The sequence below is a fragment of the Miniopterus natalensis genome, chromosome 4 (genome assembly GCF_054644295.1).
Source record: "Miniopterus natalensis isolate mMinNat1 chromosome 4, mMinNat1.hap1, whole genome shotgun sequence".
Taxonomy (NCBI): Eukaryota; Metazoa; Chordata; class Mammalia; order Chiroptera; family Miniopteridae; genus Miniopterus; species Miniopterus natalensis.
The window spans coordinates 71,028,048-71,045,689 of NC_142084.1; the positions used below are offsets into that span (position 1 = coordinate 71,028,048).

Below are 17,642 nucleotides of genomic sequence, written 5' to 3' on the forward strand. Positions count from 1 at the left end.
CTAGCCCTACCCTTCAACCTGTCTCACCTCCTCACTTGAGTTCTCAGGTGGGATGTCGAAGCCTGTGACCTCTCCCCACCAATGGGGTTTGTGGTACATTGACCACTGACTGCTGACCACTGAGTTCCTTGACTCTTCCCCTGAGGACAGAGGGGATAGAGGTATTTGGCTGATGAGGGCCAGAGCACAGAGTGGGAGGCCCTGCCAGTCACTAGTTTTGTTTGGGGAACAGCCTTTGCCCCCTCCCCCTGCCCTGCCCTGCCCTGCCCTGCCCTGCCCTGCCTTCAGGTGGTCCCACCTACAGGGATCAAGTCCACACTCACTCTTCCCAAGAGCCTAGGCATCTCCCATGTGCTCAGGCAGTCTAGAGGAAGTAGTCGTTATCTTCAGGTTTTCTGGAAGAACAATGATTAGCTAAATACCGAGGGGAGGGATAAAGCCAGGGACCTGGTTCTCAAGAAGAAAGAGTAAACAGGCTCATGTAGAGGTCCTGTGCACAGCAGAACAGAGCTTAGTGCCCCTGAAGCATCAGAGGAGGAGCAGTGGGTGCTATGAGGCCAGGGAGGCTACAGGACAGCGTGCCAGGGCCTGGAGTCCAGTGCTGAACAGTGTGGGAGGGCCTGGTGGGGGGTGATAGAGTTGGCTGTGCTCCTATTGGCCAAATTGCTCTAGACTCAGTGAGGAGAGTGGTTGGACTAGGCAGGTGAATGGGAGCAGGCAGGTGGAAGGCCTGTACAGGGTGATAGAACTGTGGAGCGGCTTGTGGCAGGTGGGATGGGGACAGAGGCAGAGTATGTGAAGGACTGAGGGAGGAGAGGGTTGATGTGTAAGTAGTCCCAGGTCTTCACTGTCTGAGCATCCATGAATGAATGATGGTGGGCAGAGAGGCCCAGGGTCTGCCCTGAGCCTTCCTCACTCCCATGGAGAACTTGGATTGGGCAGCGCAGGTCAGCTGGAATTTGGTGGCCAGGGCTCTGCTCCTGTCATGTCCCCTGACCTCTAGGCACTGCTGCAGTCATTGGTGGTGGGAGGGAGTGTGGTCTGGTCCTGGCACTGGACAGTGTGACATCATTAAAAGCCCCTCAGCCCTGGGTTCAAGTCTTGGGTTCTCCCAGCTGGTTGCTCTCTGCCTGACATTCACCCTGTCTCCAGCACCAGGAGCAGCACTCAGAGGGCCGCAGTGCTCCCTCCAGTGAGCCACACCTTATCTTCGTGTATGAGGACAGGCAGATCCTGGAGGATGCAGCCGCACTCATCAGTTACTACGTGAAGCGGCAGCCAGCCATCCAGAAGGAGGACCAGGGCACCATCCACCAGCTGGTGCACCAGTTTGTGCCCAGCCTGTTCTTCTCCCAGCAACTGGACCTAGGGGCATCTGAGGACTCCGCTGACGAGGGCCGGGGGAGCCCCCAGGGGCAGAGTGTGGACCCTGGTGACCGGAAGAAGCCTGCGGTTGGTCCACAGAGCAGCCCCCCTGTGGAGAAGGGGGCCTCCGGCGAGGATACCACCCCTGAGCAACAGCCACCACCGCCGCCACCACCACCACCACCACCACCACTACCACCACCACCGCACAAGCCCATGGATGACGTCTACAGCCTCTTCTTTGCCAACAACAACTGGTACTTCTTCCTGCGTCTCCACCAGACCCTGTGCTCTCGGCTCCTGAAGATCTACCGCCAGGCTCAGAAGCAGCTCCTGGAGTATCGGACTGAGAAGGAGAGGGAGAAACTGCTCTGTGAGGGCCGTCGGGAAAAGGGCAATGACCCTGCCATGGAGCTGCGGCTGAAGCAGCCTAGTGAGTTCTCCAGACCCTGTCTGAGCCCACAGATGATGTGCGAGCACTGGGAGAAGGGCAGCAGCCTAAGTGGGCCCCAAGGGTTTCAGTTCATAGCTTATGATTGGAAATGTCCCCTTGTGTTTTTTCTGACTTTTCATTTTGAAATAATTATGTTATCTCAGATGAAAAATTTTAAATGAGAAATCACAAAAATAATAGTCTTGAACACCCTTCCCAGCCTCCCCGAGCAGTAGCACCGCTCTGGCTGTAGTGCCGTGGTAGGACCAGAAAGGAAACCAGCATCGCCAGACCACAGCCACTGCGCTTTTTGCCTGCCCTCCCCAGGCGCAAAGCACTGGGTGTTTTCTCCCAAGCTGGGATTCATGGAACTACTGCCCAGTCAAGCTTCCGTCCTGGAGTCATGGGCCAACATTAGGAAGCTCGTGTGGGAGGTGGGGAACATGGGCTGCTTGGTTCTATGGAGATTCCTGATTCACCCTGATGGGGGCCTTGGGGGTATCGCCCTGTGTGACCTGGTCTCCACCCGCCCTCAGGTGAGGTGGAGCTGGAGGAGTACTACCCCGCCTTTTTGGATATGGTGCGCAGTCTGCTGGATGGCAGCATCGATCCCACGCAGTATGAGGACACTCTACGCGAGATGTTCACCATCCACGCCTATGTCGGCTTCACCATGGACAAGCTGGTGCAGAGCATCACACGCCAGGTAAGCAGGCACGGTTTGGGCAGCCAGCAGGTGGCAGGAGGCCTGACATGGGGCTACAGCATCTCTCCAAGACTCCCTACCAGTCCCCATCTTTGAAAACTAGCCCTTCCATCACTCTCATGCTGGGTAGTTGGCCCTAGGTCAGCATCTTTCCTTTTTTAAAAAAAAAATCAATGTAGAATTTATGTAACATAATGTTAACCACTTTAAAGTGAATGATTTAGTGGCATTTAGTACATTCACAGTGTTACACAACTATCACCTCTGTCTAGTTCCAGAACATTTCTGTCACCCCCAAAAGAGACCCTGTCCCCGTTAGTAGTCACACTCCATTTTCCTACTCCAGCCCCTGACAGCCACCAATCTGCTTTCTGTCTGTGGGTTTCTGGACATTTCATATGCATGGAGTTACACACTATATGGTCTGACTTGTCTCACTCGGCATGATATTTTCAAGATTTACCCATGTTGTATGACCATGCTTCATTCTTCTTTACGGCTGAGCAATATTCCATTGTATGGATGGATACCTGAGTTGCTGCCACCTTTTGGCAATTGTAGATAATGTTGCTGTGAACTGTATTTGAGTCCCTGCTGACAAACCTTTTGTGAGGGTAATTTGGCAATGTGTGAAGAATTTTGGCCCTGCCCAGCCAGCATGGCTCAGCAGTTGAACATCAACCTATGATCCCAGAGATCATGGTTGGATTCCCGGTCAGGGCACGTGCCCGGGTTGTGGGCTCGATCCCCAGTAGGGGGCGTGCAGGAGGCAGCCGGTCAGTGACTCTCTCATCATTGATGTTTCTCTTTCCCTCTCCCTTCTTCTCTCTAAAATCAACAAAGACTTATTAAAAAAAAGAAGAAGAAGAATCTTGGCCCACTTCTAGAGGGGGTGGGAAGATATCAGTGATGTTCCTCAGTCATCTATCATTTATAGTAGCAGAACACTGCCCACAGCCAAATATCAAGAAGAAGAAACTAGTCACATAAATATAAACAGCAATGCCCCAGACAGGTTGGGTGTGGTCCTGGATCCTGTGTCCTGCTGGTGGTGTTCTTCATCTTGACTTTTGTTTCCTGATTATCAACTAAGGCTGTTCGCTTAAAGTGAGAGAGAAGCCAAGAAAAGAATAATGTTATTACTCTCCCACCCAGATACAGTCATTGGTAATATTCTAGAAAAGCCATTTCCTTCTAGGTTTGAAAAACTTCCTGTTGAAGTAGAACACACATACAGAAAAGGCCCAAATCCTAAGTGTGTGGCTCAGTAGGTCTTCACATATGGCTACCTTCATCCACAACCCCTCCCAGCCACTCCTTACCATGGGCACCCACTGCCCAGGTTTCTGATGCTGAGATAGAGTCCCTGGTCTTGAGCTGTGTGTAAATGGAAGTATACCGCCCGTCTAGCTGTGTCAGGCGGTGTGATTCTGTGACATTCGTTTTTGTTGAGATGCTGTGGCTCCTTTATCCTGGCCTGTTCAGGGAACAAGCTTCCATCTGGGCCCTTGGAACAATGCTGCATGTCTCCTGGTGGTCATCTTCGAATTTCCTCCATTCCCTTGGATGGGGCATAGGCAAGCCCACCAGCCGCGGTGGAAGCTTCTGGTTTTCCATTGGGTACTTACTCTCAGTCCTGCCCAGAGCTGGGGATTGGCAGTCTTTCATCTCTCCTGAGCCTAGGGACAGGAGGATTTCATTGTGGTTTACATTACATTTCCCCAGTGGCTCATGAGGTTGGCACCTTTTTGTCTCTTTGGCTGTTTGGATGTCCAGTGAGGGAAGCATACATGGGGCCTTGCACGCAGCTCCAGGAGACAGTGACTAAGGGGACACCATGGGGCTGAGCACTGTACCCCTAGGACTGGGGAGAGCTGTGGCTCCATCAGACTCCACTGGAAATGCCTTGAGCCAGATATGCTCACAGGGCTCCTCCATGCTGGCACCTGTAACCTACCTTTTTATTAGCATTTCCTGTTTTCAGTAACAGCAGCCACTATTTGGGGAGCCTGCCATGTGCCAGGCCCTGTACAAGATCCACGTGTTACTATATTCAACATTGTGACACTCGGGGAAGAACCCAAGGCCCTGAGTCTAGTATCTGGTCCTGCTACAACTCACACCAGCTCCATCTGACCCTGTGCCTCAGCTGTTTCCGTTACTCATTTCTTCTTAAACCTTAGGTTTTATGTGTTTGTAGGAATTAAAGAAATTCATTGTGTTTATAGCTGAAAATTTAGGGAAAGTAACCTCCCTCCATCCCACCACTTTCAGATAATTACCATCCCATTTTGGAACATTTTCTTTTGCATTTATTCCATCTGTTTCCCAAACCCAAGCAGGGTTTGCTGGTTTGGTCTAGTTTGGACTGGTCTGCTCTGCCCTAGAGTGGTTTGCTCTTGTCTGCTTTAGTCTGATCTGGGCTAGTTTTTTCTGCTCTGGTTTGCCCTGCACCCTGTGCTAAGGTACTCACTCTGCATGGGCCATCTGATCCTGGCCTTCATCCCCATGTCTTGGACTTTACCACATCCTCTTTGGGTGAGGAGAAGCTGTGTTCACCCCTCCTGAGGGGCACACACCCCAGGCACCCACTGGCTTCCCCTCCTCTCCACCAGCTGCACCACCTCGTGAGTGATGACGTCTGTCTGAAGGTGGTGGAGCTCTACCTGAACGAGAAGAAGCGGGGCGCCGCAGGTGGGAACCTGTCCTCACGCTGTGTCCGTGCTGCCAGGGAGACCAGCTACCAGTGGAAGGCTGAGCGGTGTATGGCTGATGAGAACTGCTTCAAGGTGAGAGGCCAGCCATGCTCAGCCCCATATGAGGCTAGGGGTGCAAGTGGGAATGCCCAAAACAAGAGGGGGCCAGCCATTGTGCTTGGGCCTGGGGGCAGGATTGGACTGAACCATGACTTTTGCAGTTGGTCCAATAACATGCACTTCCTTGACTGGGCCTCTGGATGCTGGCCCTGGCCTTAGAGGGCACCACAGGGCCCATGAGGTGGGTACCCAGCACATGATCCCTGGAGGAAGGATGCAGGCCTAAAGGCTGGCAAAGGTGGGTCATTGATTACCTTTCAACCTTGTCCTATGTCATCTTGGACTGTTCTGTGGCTTCAGGCTTTGTCCCCTACCTTCCCCAGGTGATGTTCCTTCAGCGCAAAGGGCAGGTGATTATGACCATTGAGCTCCTGGACACCGAGGAAGCCCAGTCAGAGGACCCTGTGGAGGTCCAGGTGAGGACCACTGCCCTGTGCTCTGCCTTGTGCACACTATGGGGCCAGGGGAAGCCATGGTCAGCATCATGGAGCCCCCACCCCAGAGCCGCATGCACAAACACATGGAAGCCTGAGAGAGGGCCAGAGTTAAAAACAACCTCTCAGGAGTCCAGGGTGTGTCCCAGGGCAGGTGGGCCAGGCCACCCTTCCCCAAACCTTGGCTCCTGACTCCTTCCACCTGCTGTAGATGTGGGGGACATCCCAATTGAGCCTGTAGCCAGCATGTTCACTCACCCTGAGCTGTGTGACTTCTGCACTTCCTGTCCATAAAGCTCAGGGCTCCAGGGCCCCTGGCCTTAATCACCAGAACATCCGCCTGGTCTATGCTCTTGAGTCACACATTCCACAGGACTAGACATTTCCCCTATGTCTCTGTTTTCTGTTCTTATAAGGACACCAGGCATTGGATTTAGGGTCCACCTTACTCCAGTGTGACCTCGCCTTAGCTTGATTACATCTTCAAAGACTGTTTCCAAATGAGATCACATTAACAGGTGCCAGGGGTTAGGACTTAGACATGTCTTTTTGGGGGACACAATTCAACCCACAGTGGTGAGCAGCTTATCACAGTTTACCTGGGACATTTCCAGTTTTATCACCAAAAGTTCCACATTCCAGGAATTGCCTGTTCTCAAACCACTGCGATTGGTCCCCTGACACAGCTGTGTCAAAGCCTTTTCTAGACTCAAGCAGTATGTAACCAAAAAAGAAATATGATTTCTGTTGCTGCCTTTTTTACCTTGACTCAGTCAAAATCTATGGACCAGGAGCTCTGGAGCGTCATGTCCACTCAGGAGCTTTGTGTCTGGATATGCAGGAAGGTGCAGTGACACTTGGTGCTCTCACACCACTGGGAACAGGGCTGGTAAACCCAAGCCTTCTCCACAGAGCTGGGGCCCACCCCGACCCTCACCACATTCATGGGGCCTCCACTCCAGCATCCCTCCTTGCCTACTTCAGGACTCCCCCACACAGGAAGCTTTCCAAAACAAGTGAGGGTGGAGGCCTGCATACTCTGCACCTTCTGGAAGTTTTCAGCAAATGTGGTTATGTAAAGTTCATGTCTAGAGAAGCCTTTGATTTTAAGAGGGTGGTGAGCAGATAAAGGGTCCACTAGCCATGCCCACCCCCCTCCCCAAGACCTGGGCAGCCCCTACCAGCCCCACCTTTTGTTCACTCTCACCTGTGACCTGGTCTGTCCCTCTTTCTACTGCTGTTCATGTCCTGATGTCCATTCCTGAACCCCACTCTCCTCCATATGGGGGTCCCCATTCCCTGTGTGAATTTAACCACATGATGAATAGGTTGTTACACAGCAGGGACTTCTCCATTTAAACACACACTGCCATAAGCTAATTGCAGCTGGGTGTGCACGTCCCACCGCATCTGCAGTCTGGTCGTTTCAGTTACATATCAGGGTGTCCAGCAGCAGCCATCCCCTTAAACCTTTGGGTAGGATGAAGACAGCATCCTCAGGAACCCTGAGTTCAGGGTCCTAGCTAAGAGGCCTATTATGTGCAAAGTCACAGCCATGTCTCCCTCTGTCCTCGTAGCATCTGGCTCGGTACGTGGAGCAGTATGTGGGGACCGAGGGTGCATCCAACTCACCCACCGAGGGCTTCCTCCTGAAGCCTGTGTTCCTGCAGAGGTGAGAGGAGCCTCAAGGAGACCCTGTGTCTTTGAGGCTAAATGACAGTTTTTTGGGGGGACCATTTATTGGGCACCTAATGTATACGAGGTGTGGCTCTACCTTCCTGAGGTCTGGGGTGAGCAGAGCAGTAATCCCAGGACAAGAAACATGCAAGGGGGCTGCCCTGCCTAAGGGAGCAAAGGGGCTGAGAGGAGGGATTGAGGGCCCGGAGAGAGAAGCTACTCAAAATGGCAGCCATCAGGCTAGAGGCAGCCTCATCAGACCCTGGACCTGGGGCTAGGCAGGGCCAAATCTTATCTTTGGCCAAGTAGAGACAGTGGATTTTAAAGATCAATGAGAGCTATTGGTGGTGTTTAGATTTGAGCAGGGACCCATTGCCAGATGGGGACCGACCTGGGGGTGGGGTCCCAGGCCCACTGATGGGAGGGAGATGGAATCAGATCTGGGAGAGTGGAGGCGGGGAGAAGGAGTCCTGGCTGAGGGACATGGGAAGCAAGTGAGAGGAGCCAGCAGGGCTGGCCAGGCAGCCTCTCCCAGGGTTGCCAGCACATCTATGTGACGGGTTGGTTTTCACTAGATTGAAGGGTTTGGGTGGTGGTGTTTTCCTTTGATTTCCGTTTCCCTCACCCCTGGGAAATCCAACCAAGAATTTCCTTGTCTGCAAATCCTCCTCTCGCCCCCAGGAACCTCAAGAAATTCCGCAGGTGGCAGTGTGAGCAGGTGCGGGCCTTGCGTGGTGAGGCCAAGAGCTCCTGGAAGCGGTTGGTGGGGGTGGAGAGCGCCTGCAATGTGGACTGCCGCTTCAAGCTCAGCTCCCACAAGATGATGTTCATAGTGAACTCCGAGGACTACATGTACCGCCGGGGGACCCTTTGCCGGGCCAAGCAGGTGCCCCTCCCGTCCTTTCCTGGGACCCTGGGTCGAGCTCACAGCCAGCTAGGGGTACCTGGGCCCTTGAGATCAAGTCCACGACCATGTAGAGGTGCCTGGGCTCCCATCCTGGGGACCTCGGTCCAGCCCACAGCTAGCTGGGGGTGCCCCGGTCTCTTGACTCTCCACCCACCCCCTGCAGGTACAGCCCCTGGTCCTGCTGCGGCACCACCAGCACTTTGAGGAGTGGCACAGCCGCTGGCTGGAGGACAACGTAACTGTGGAGGCAGCTGGCCTGGTGCAGGACTGGCTGATGGGTGAGGAGGATGAGGACATGGTGCCCTGCAAGACGCTGTGTGAGACAGCCCACGTGCACGGCCTGCCTGTGACCCGCTACCGCGTGCAGTACAGCCGCCGCCCCGCTTCCCCCTGATGCACCTGAGCAGCCGTCCCAGCACGCAGTTCGGTATGGCTGCTTCCTCCGGCCTGTGTGTCGGTCAAGAGTGTTTTCATGAACCACCTGAGGGAAGGAGAGCATCCTCCAGTCTTGCTGCTGCAGGCTGCCATCTCTCAGTTCCCCAGCTTCCTTTAGGCCAGTCCTGTGCCAAACCTGAACCCCCTGCACTTGAACTTGGGGCTCAGTCCCCAGCAGAAAGGGGACGATCCAGGCACTGCCTGAGGAGCAAGCAATTGTGTTCACACACCTGCCAGGCGCCTATATCACATGTGCCAAATCTCTGGGTAGGGCCAAGCTGGTAATTTTGTGCACAGGGCATCTGGAAAAGTCAGTGACAAGCCTTGTGAGGGCACACGTTTGGGAGGGCTCAGCATTCGAGAGCCCCCAGCATAAAAGGAGTTGGGCCAGGGACCTGCTTGAAAGGTGTGTCCTTCCCGAGTGGTTCTGAGAGCTTCCAGAAACATTTCTCAAGTGGGGCAATGCCCGTATCTTGACTGTGGGCATCAGCTTGGCCCAGCCAGTGCTTGGATCCTCATTTAATAAGCAGTAAGAACCCTTTCAGCCAAACTGTTCAGTGTGGGGTTGGGCAGAAGGCACCAGAATGGCCCAGAAGACACTACTCTGGAAAAAGACATGCCAAACCCTGTGTTGATCCAGCAGCCGGACTCTGGGTCTATGAGGGTCAGGGCTCAGCCCAACACCCACCGAGTTTGAGTGGCCCATGTTGGAAGGGCCCCAGGGTGGGATTGTGTACCTAAAATGGATGTTCTAGAAATTCATAGATACACACACATATTTATTCCTTTACGCTCTCTTGGTGGTTGTAACTTTTTCAACGACCAAGTCCCAAAGCTTCTTGGGAAGTGAGAGCCCTCTTCGTACCCACCCTGATGTGTGTGAGTGGCTGAGGCGACTGTCTCATAGAGACATCCATGGCTTTCTGTGCCAAGAACGCCAAGCCATTCAGGCTGGGGACCAGCTCTTTAAACTTATTGCACCACGAGAAGCCGTGGCAGGGCCCCTGGCAACATCATACTGAGAGTGGGATCCACTGACAGGTGGGCCCAAAACAATCCCTGTGCAGCCTCTGCCATCCACAGCCCTCGCCCTCCTGTGGCTGAGCTGTGCCAAACCCACAGTTCCTGGAAGTAGAGAGGTGATTCTAGAAGTTACCTGTGGAATTCAAGGTTTGTGAAGCCTTTGATTCTAGGGCCAAGGCCGACTTACCCCTCTTGGGGTGTCCCTGCCCCTGATTTCTCAAGTGTAACCCAGGCACTTTGTCCGAGCCCTTGTTTTATAAGAAGGGAACTTCTCAGAATTCCTGAACCAGCCCCTTCAGGCAGCCCCTCTGTGCCTCAGCAGGGGCCTGGGTGTTTGCCAAACCCCCACCCTGCATGCTTCTAAGGAGCTCTTTTTCATTTTTGAAGAATTTCTCTTCTGGGGCTTGAACTTCCTTTGCAGCTGTTTTGAATGTAGTTTCCTTTTCTATTTATTTGCACATTAAAGTTAAAAATTAAATATTGACCTGAAGCTGTGAGATTCTGTGTTATTTCCTGTGAATAAATCCCAGGGTGGCTTCTCCCACCCAGTTGAATTCAGTGGCAGGACCCACAGGAAATATATGTGCCTGCGCACCCAGTGGTTCCCAGACCTCACAGGTTACATTTCCCATGGGGTGGTGCTCTATTCTCATACCAGAGCATTTTCTAGAACATTCCAACTCAGTTTTTATATTCAGTAGAAATGTGAAATTTTTTCTTCTAGTGTTGTGCATGCGAAACCCAATTTCGAGACCAGTGTTTTCTCTGAGCAAGTCTGGAGGCTCATGGGAGGCGGGCAGGATGGGGGGACCTTGTTTCCCCAGCCACACAAAACTACCTTCCATACTCTAACCCTGGGGACCAACCCCTTCCACCTCTTGCTTCTTTCCCATCACTGTGTCCTCTGAACATCTCTAGGACCCCCTCTCACCTGGCCTGCTTCCACCCCTACACCCACCCCCCAAGGAGTGGGGGATCCCACACCTCTGCTCAAGAACCTTTTAACTGGCACTGCAGAGGAGCTGGCTGCACCCTCCAGCCAGTTTACCATGTACCTGCCCCTCCCCTCAGCTGTGCCCAGTGCCCACCACCAGGCCTCAACCTGTCAGGTTCCTTTGTTCAGTTGACACCACCCTGCCCACCTGGCTAGTCCTTTCCCAGGGAGTCTCCCCACCCAAGGACTCCCTCCCTCCATCCACGTGCTGCCTTGGTGGTGCCCACCTCCCCCTCCAGAGCATCAGGGGTAGCAGGGAACTTGGAGATGGCTCATACTGTCGTGGATTCCTCCTGCCTTAGCCCACATCAGAGGTGCTCAGGGCCCCACTGTTAGACTGGCCTTCCTCAGTCCGAAGTGCTGGGAGAAGAGGCCTTGGCATGTAAACAGTGGCTGCTGCAGCTCCCATGAAGGGCACTGGGTCCCATTGTGGGAGGCAGAACTCTGAGATGGCCCCGGGATTCCCACCCCGATGGACACCTCTATTAGTCCCTGCCCTCAGTGGCCTGTGACTGTGATGAGGTTCCTAAACAGTGACTCAAGAGAGGGTCTCCAGCTGGCCTGGAAGACGGCAGCTCCGTGGTTGGGAGGGAACAGGACCACTGCAGATGAGGACGGGACCTGAGCGGAGGACCAGCGTGCCGCTTGGACTCCTCACCCAGGGAAGCACCATTAAAAGCCTGTTGTTCCAAGCCAGTCGCCCTGGCAATGAATTAGGCCAGTGACAGGTCAGCCCGAATTCATACAGCAGCCCTTCTTCCTCACTACCCTGAGCCTCCCTGCACCTCCAAGTGTAGGGAGGGGAGCTGCAGGACCAGATGGGCTGCCTGCCCCTCCCCGGTGTGGTGGAGAGGCAGTGGGGGTCAGGTGGGACCCAGTGAACTCTGTCATTAGAGGGGTGTTTGTCTTGCTGGCTATTTGTTAGGTACAACTAGCACTTTACACCTGATGTCCTGGCTGAGAATGAGTCTGATTGTTCTAAAAAGCAAGTTGACCTAGAGTTAGTCTCAGAAGGCTCCTGGTGGGGGTAGGACAGGTAGGGGTAGGAACTGCCTGGTAGGAGCCTGCAGGACTTGAGATGAGGTCTCTATGAATGAGGGCCTTAGAAATCCCAACTACACCTTGCCCAAGGTTCTCCAGCACCTTCGCCCTGAGTGTGGGAGCTCCAGGCCATGGTACAATTGAACAGACTCAGATTTGGGTTTCTGGGGAGGAAGCACAGGGCATCTGGAGTTGGGAGGGCCAGACTTCAAACCCTGGCACCAAGCAAGGCAGATCATAGCCCCTTCTTCTTGGGCCACTCCAGTGGGTTAATGTCCCTGCTCACAGGCCGAGGCCTAGCCTAGGATGAGGGGAGGTGTAGGCACATATGAGTGCCCATCTGGCTTCAAAATACAACATAAAGTAAACACAACTTCACCCTGGCTGGTTTTCTCAGTGGTTAGAGTGTTGGCCTGTGGACTGAAGGGTCCCAGGTTCGATTCCAGCCAAGGGCACATACCTCAGTTACAGGCTTAATCCCCGGCACCTGTCAAGGTGCATGCAGGAGGCAACCAATGGATGTGTCTCACATCTGTTTCTCTCTCCCCCACTCTCTCTGAAAAGCAATGGAAAAAATATCCTCTGGTGAGGACTTTGTTTTTTTTAAAATATATCTTTATTGATTTCAGAGAGGGGAAGGGAGAGGGAAAGAGAGAGACAGAAACATCAATGATGAGTCATTGATAGGCTGCTTCCTGCACACCCCCTACTGGGTGTCGAGCCCCAACCTGGGCATGTGCCCTGACCAGGAATTGAGCCATAATCTGGATCCTAGGTCAATGCTCAACCACTGAGCCATGCCTGCTGGGCTCCAGTGAGTATTTGAAAAAAAAAAGAAAAGAAAACACAACTTCCACAAAGATGGCCACCCCGAGAAGTGTTGCTTTGGAAGGACTTACAGAGCACCCATCTTCTGCAGGCAGTGAGGTGAGGGAGGGGCCGTGGGGAGAATTGCCTTCCAGAGTTCCTGGCAGGGCTGAGGGTGAAAAAAATCCAGGACTAGTGACTGAGCTGGGCCTGTTTGTCACTTTATTCATCATTTAAGAAGTTTTAAATTGGGCTAAAATACACTTAACAAAATTTACCACATTAACCATTTAAGTGCACCATTCAGTGGCATCAAGTGCGTTCACATTGTGCAGCCATCACACCCTTCATCTCCAGAACTTCCTCCTCTTCCCAAACAGAAACTCTGTCCCATTAAACACCAGCGCCCCATGCCCCTCCCCCAGCCCCTGGCACCCGCCATTCTACTTTCCGTCTGTATGGATCTGACTTGGGACCTCATGTAAGTGGAATCATACAGTATTTGCCTTTTGTGTCTGGCTTATTTCACTCAGCATAACATCCTCAAGTTTCATCCATGTAGCATGTGTCAGAATTCCCTTCCTTTTTGAAGCTACCTTTCTGCTTTTTAAAAAGTAGAAGTCTATGGAAAGTGACACATACACAGAAAATTCCAGTAGTACGAAGAAGCACATGGAGAAAAGTAGGGGCCCAAGTCCCTCTCCCCAAAGGCAGCAGCCCGAGTGTCCCCAGGGGAAGTATCTCTGCATAGCTTGTCACCCAGTTGGGACAGGAAAGCAGTCCGTACCTCTGCCTGCCCTGTCTTGGGTCCCTTTGTTCTGCTGGCACAGAGTTGTCTTCATGGTGGGGGGGATGTCAATGGGCAACCCCCCGCCCCGTATTGCTGGTAATATCTATCCCCTGTACAGATGCCTTCCTGCACATGTGCGTCCTTCGCCATAAATTCCTAGACACGGAACTCCTGAGTAAAACTGCCCTCCTTGGGGGTTCCAATCTGCCCTGTCCCAGTGTCCCCAGTCCCCAGCATCTCCTGCACAAGTTTCCTAGAGGGTGGCAGGGGGTCCCCAGCCTGGTTTTCCTGTGCTGAGGGCATCATCGGTTGTGCATTGCCCAGAGACATAGGCATGGGCTGAACTTGTTACTGGTGGAAACTGCTCAGAGATGGGCTCCTGGCTGAAACCCTATGCCCCAGCAAGAGTGCTTTAGGCCTCGGTCCCCCTCACCCCTGGGCTGGGGCCAGGGACCTCAACATCTCAGCCTCTGGCCACACTGTCCAAACTGCTCAGTCACTTCCTGCTGGTCCCTGTGTCCCTGAGTGTGACTAGATTAGGGCTTGCTGCACCAAGATACACCACATCTGACCCCCTTTCCCACCCCTAGTTCATTTTTTCTTCCTTGATCCCCACCGCCTCCTTAGAGTCCTCCTGCTCCCAGTCACAGGCCCCCTACCATCATGGCCCAGTACTGACCACACAGGGCTGAGCCCCACCCCCCCAGTTCACGGCTCCTCAGGGCAGGAATGTTGGAGGCTTCTCTAGGCCCTGGAGGGGAATGGGGGGGCGGGGTTATGTGCAGGAGAGAGGAGTACTCTCCTCTCTGAACCTCAGTTTCTTCATCTGCATAGTGGGGCCCCCATCAGAATGTAGGAATGTGGAAGGGTCAGAGGAAGGTCAGCCCCTGGGAGGTGGTTCAGGTGGCCTTCCGACCTGGGCTGGCCTGGCTGCCTCCCTTGGGCTCATGTGTGGATGTGACCATCTCTCCCAGTCATATTTGGGGCCCCAGGCTGAGGTGGGGCCAGGGCAGGAACAGAAGGCACTTTGAGAACCGAGGATAGACATCTCCCAGAGAAAGCTGTGCCAGGCTCCCCTCAGATATTCAGGGCAGCACGTGGTCAGTGTCAGAGGTTCTGGCTAAGGCTCATACCTCCTCAGCTATCCCCAACAGACCCAACTCACAAGGTGCCTTCCTCTCTCTGCACCTCACTTTGTGCCTGCCCAAGGGGTCTTGCTGGGGCGTAGGTGAGGCAGTGAGAAGGCGGGGCAGCCCTCATAGAGGACCCGGGGGTTGGATGCATGTGCAAGAGGGAGGGGGATTTACCTTCTCTAACTTATGACCTAGAAGGCAGGACTCTAGTCTTGCCCACCAGAGAAAGACAAGAGGTTTCAGGAAGGGCCAAGAGCTCCTGTTGGGGGATGTGACCTGGAGAACTGGGCTGCTGTGAGAACTGGAGCTGTGACTGTCTAGCAGGAAGTTTCCACTTGGCCTACAGAGGCTTCCTGGGCAGGACAGGGGCTGGTGGGGGTGCTGCAGCCTGAGACTTCCTCCCCATCTTACTGGCCCAGCACTTGTACCCCGTGAGGCACCTCTGCCCGACAAAGTGGCCCCAGCCACCAGGCCACCTTAGGTCATCTGTGGGCCTCTCACAGGCTGGCTGGGGGCAGGGGCTAGTTTATCTCACTGGGCCTGTCTACTCCTCTGCCTGTACTCAGGAAGCTGGGGGTGGGGGTCCAGCAGATAGGAAGCCCAAGGCCAGTTGGCTGAAGTCCAGAGTAGCTGGCACCCAGCCCCAATAGCATGTGGGCACTCCTGCTGCTGTGGCCCCTGGCACTGGGATTCAGCCGTGAAGGTGGCAGCCAGACACCCAGTATCTACGATGAAGGCGAGAGCACAGGAGGAGAAGATGGTGAGTGATCCCAGGTGCTGCCTTGGTACTAGGAGGGCATTATAGATGGGCAGGAGGACACGGGGGGCTGGGGGGCCCTCCAGCCTAGCCCTGAGCCCAGTGGATGGGGGTTTCCATGTCCAACTCTGTTCGACCAACCTGGGGGTTCCTGAGAGCTGGGGCCTGGACTGCAGCCCCTGGGGGCCACCATCCAGCAGGAGGGCTAGTTGAAGGGCGGGGGATGATGCCTGGGTTCTCAGCACCTCCATCCCCCTTCCCTCCCCCAGATGGCATGCTGGGACCTTGGAACAAGCCCCAGGGGGCAACAGTTTGCCCCCTGGAGCTTGAAGGCCGCCCTCGCAGCTTCCCCGGCTGGCCCTGTGCCAACAACAGCAACATCCTGGAGCTTTGGGACACCTCTCGGGCGCTGCTGCTAGGCTGGGTGCCCACAAGGCTGGTGCCCGCTCTTTACGGGCTGGCCCTGGTGGTGGGGCTGCCTGCCAATGGCCTGGCACTGTGGGTGCTTGCCACGCGAGTACCTCGGCTGCCATCCACGGTGCTGCTCATGAACCTGGCGGCTGCCGACCTGCTGCTGGCCCTGGCCTTGCCACCCCGCATCGCCTACCATCTTTGGGGCCAGCACTGGCCCTTTGGGGAGGCCGCCTGCCGTCTGGACACAGCCGCACTCTATGGCCACATGTACTGCTCGGTGCTACTGCTGGCTGCCATCAGCCTGGACCGCTACCTGGCCGTGGTACACCCGCTGCGGGCCCGCGCACTGCGAGGCCAGCGCCTGGCCACTGGGCTTTGTGTTGTGGCCTGGCTGGTGGCGGCCACCCTGGCGCTGCCCCTGGGACTACAGCAGCAGACCTTCCGGCTGTCACACTCGGATCATTTGCTGTGCCACGACGTGCTGCCCATGGGCACCCAGGCCTCCTACTGGCGGCCCACCTTCATCTGCCTGGCGGTGTTCGGCTGCCTCCTGCCCCTCCTGGCCATGCTGCTCTGCTGCGGGGCCACCCTGTGTTCGCTGGCTGCCGGCGGCCGGCGCTACAGCCACGCGCTCAGGCTGACTGCGCTGGTGCTGGCCTCCGCCCTGGCCTTCTTCCTGCCCAGCAACGTGCTGCTGCTGCTGCACTACTCAGATCCGGGCCTGGGGGCCTGGGGGAATCTGTACGCTGCCTACGTGCCCAGCCTGGCCCTCAGCACCCTCAACAGCTGCGTGGATCCCTTTGTCTACTACTATGTGTCGACCGAATTCAGGGAAAAGGTGCGGGAGGGGATACTCCACTGGGTGCCTAGTTCCACCGTGGCCTCCAGGGAGGAGGGGAGCCCAGGGACGGGAACCAGGTTTTCATCGCTTGTGTGACAGCCCCTCAGGAGGCAGGTCAACGAAGAGGGGTTGTACTGGGTTGAATAGGGTCTCCCCCCAAATTCATGTCCACCAGGAACCTCTAGTGAGCTTGTTTTTAAATAGCGTCTTTGCAGGTGTAATTAGTTAAAATGAGGTCACACCTGGGTAGGGTTGGCCCTAAGCCTTATATGACTGATGTCCTTTTAAGAAGAGAGAGACACAGCAGGGGAAGAAGGCCATGTGACCATGGAGTCAGAGATCGCAGCCTCAAGCTAAGAACACCAAGGGTTGCTGGCAGCCTCCAGAAGCCAGGAGAGCAGCCTGCGGGGGGACGACTTTCCCTTAGGCCCTCCAGAAGGACCCAACCTTGCCAACACCCTGATATTAGACTTCTGGCCTCCAGAATCGAGACAATAAATTTCTGTTGTTTTAAGTCACCTGGCTTGTGGTACTTGGTTACAGCAGCCCCAGGGAACCAAGACAGAAGTTAAATGCAGATTCCCAAGCCCAGCTAGCTCCCTCATGTCCAAGGTGGGGATGTGACAAGGGTAATGTTGCCCTGGACCTGCTGGAGAACCCCGCCCAGGGGAAGGTTCAGGCCCTCCCACCCCCTGGTGGCCCAGGCAGTGGGAATCTAGTTAGGGGTTCTTGTTCTCAGAAGCCCAGCTTCCGGCTCCAGGGTGTCTTCTGAGCAATCACTGTGGAAACCCCGACTCTGCTCCCCAAAGCCTCATGCAACCCATCATTAGGAGCCACAGGGCTCAGTCTCCTGCTGTCCCCTGGTTGCAAGGTGTCACCTCTTCCCTTTAACCTGACTTCCAATTTCTCTTCTCATTTGTTGTTAATTCCCCACTAAAGGGAGAATGCTGTGCCTGGGGCAGGCGCCTTCAGTCCCTGACCCCCACCCCAGCTGTTTACAGCCTATTCTGAAATGAGTGAGAGGAGGACACCAGGTGGAGAAAGGCAGCTGCCACTCTCCTCCTCGTCT

At 54.7% G+C, this 17,642-nt stretch overlaps 2 protein-coding genes across 3 annotated transcripts in view; both read left to right on the forward strand.

The window, feature by feature from the left end:
• SIN3B (SIN3 transcription regulator family member B) overlaps window positions 1-10,280 on the forward strand; it is a 37,308-nt gene extending 27,028 nt beyond the window's left edge. Inside the window, exons 13-19 of one of the 2 annotated variants that reach the window (XM_087816794.1) lie at window positions 1,153-1,798; window positions 2,335-2,504; window positions 5,120-5,293; window positions 5,644-5,736; window positions 7,332-7,426; window positions 8,113-8,317; window positions 8,502-10,280. In XM_087816794.1, coding sequence (XP_087672920.1) covers window positions 1,153-1,798; window positions 2,335-2,504; window positions 5,120-5,293; window positions 5,644-5,736; window positions 7,332-7,426; window positions 8,113-8,317; window positions 8,502-8,732 — 1,614 coding nt within the window. In that variant the 3' untranslated portion in view covers window positions 8,733-10,280. Of the gene's footprint in view, window positions 1-1,152; window positions 1,799-2,334; window positions 2,505-5,119; window positions 5,294-5,421; window positions 5,737-7,331; window positions 7,427-8,112; window positions 8,318-8,501 lie in introns of those variants that run through there. The other variant, XM_087816795.1, reaches the window with a different exon arrangement.
• Window positions 10,281-15,020: 4,740 nt separating this feature from the next.
• On the forward strand, window positions 15,021-16,729 carry F2RL3 (F2R like thrombin or trypsin receptor 3). The gene is made up of 2 exons (XM_016209333.2): window positions 15,021-15,321; window positions 15,588-16,729. The coding sequence occupies exons 1-2, from the start codon at window positions 15,213-15,215 to the stop codon at window positions 16,667-16,669; spliced, it is 1,191 nt and encodes a 396-aa protein (XP_016064819.2). The 5' UTR covers window positions 15,021-15,212; the 3' UTR covers window positions 16,670-16,729.
• The last annotated feature ends 913 nt before the right edge of the window (window positions 16,730-17,642 follow it).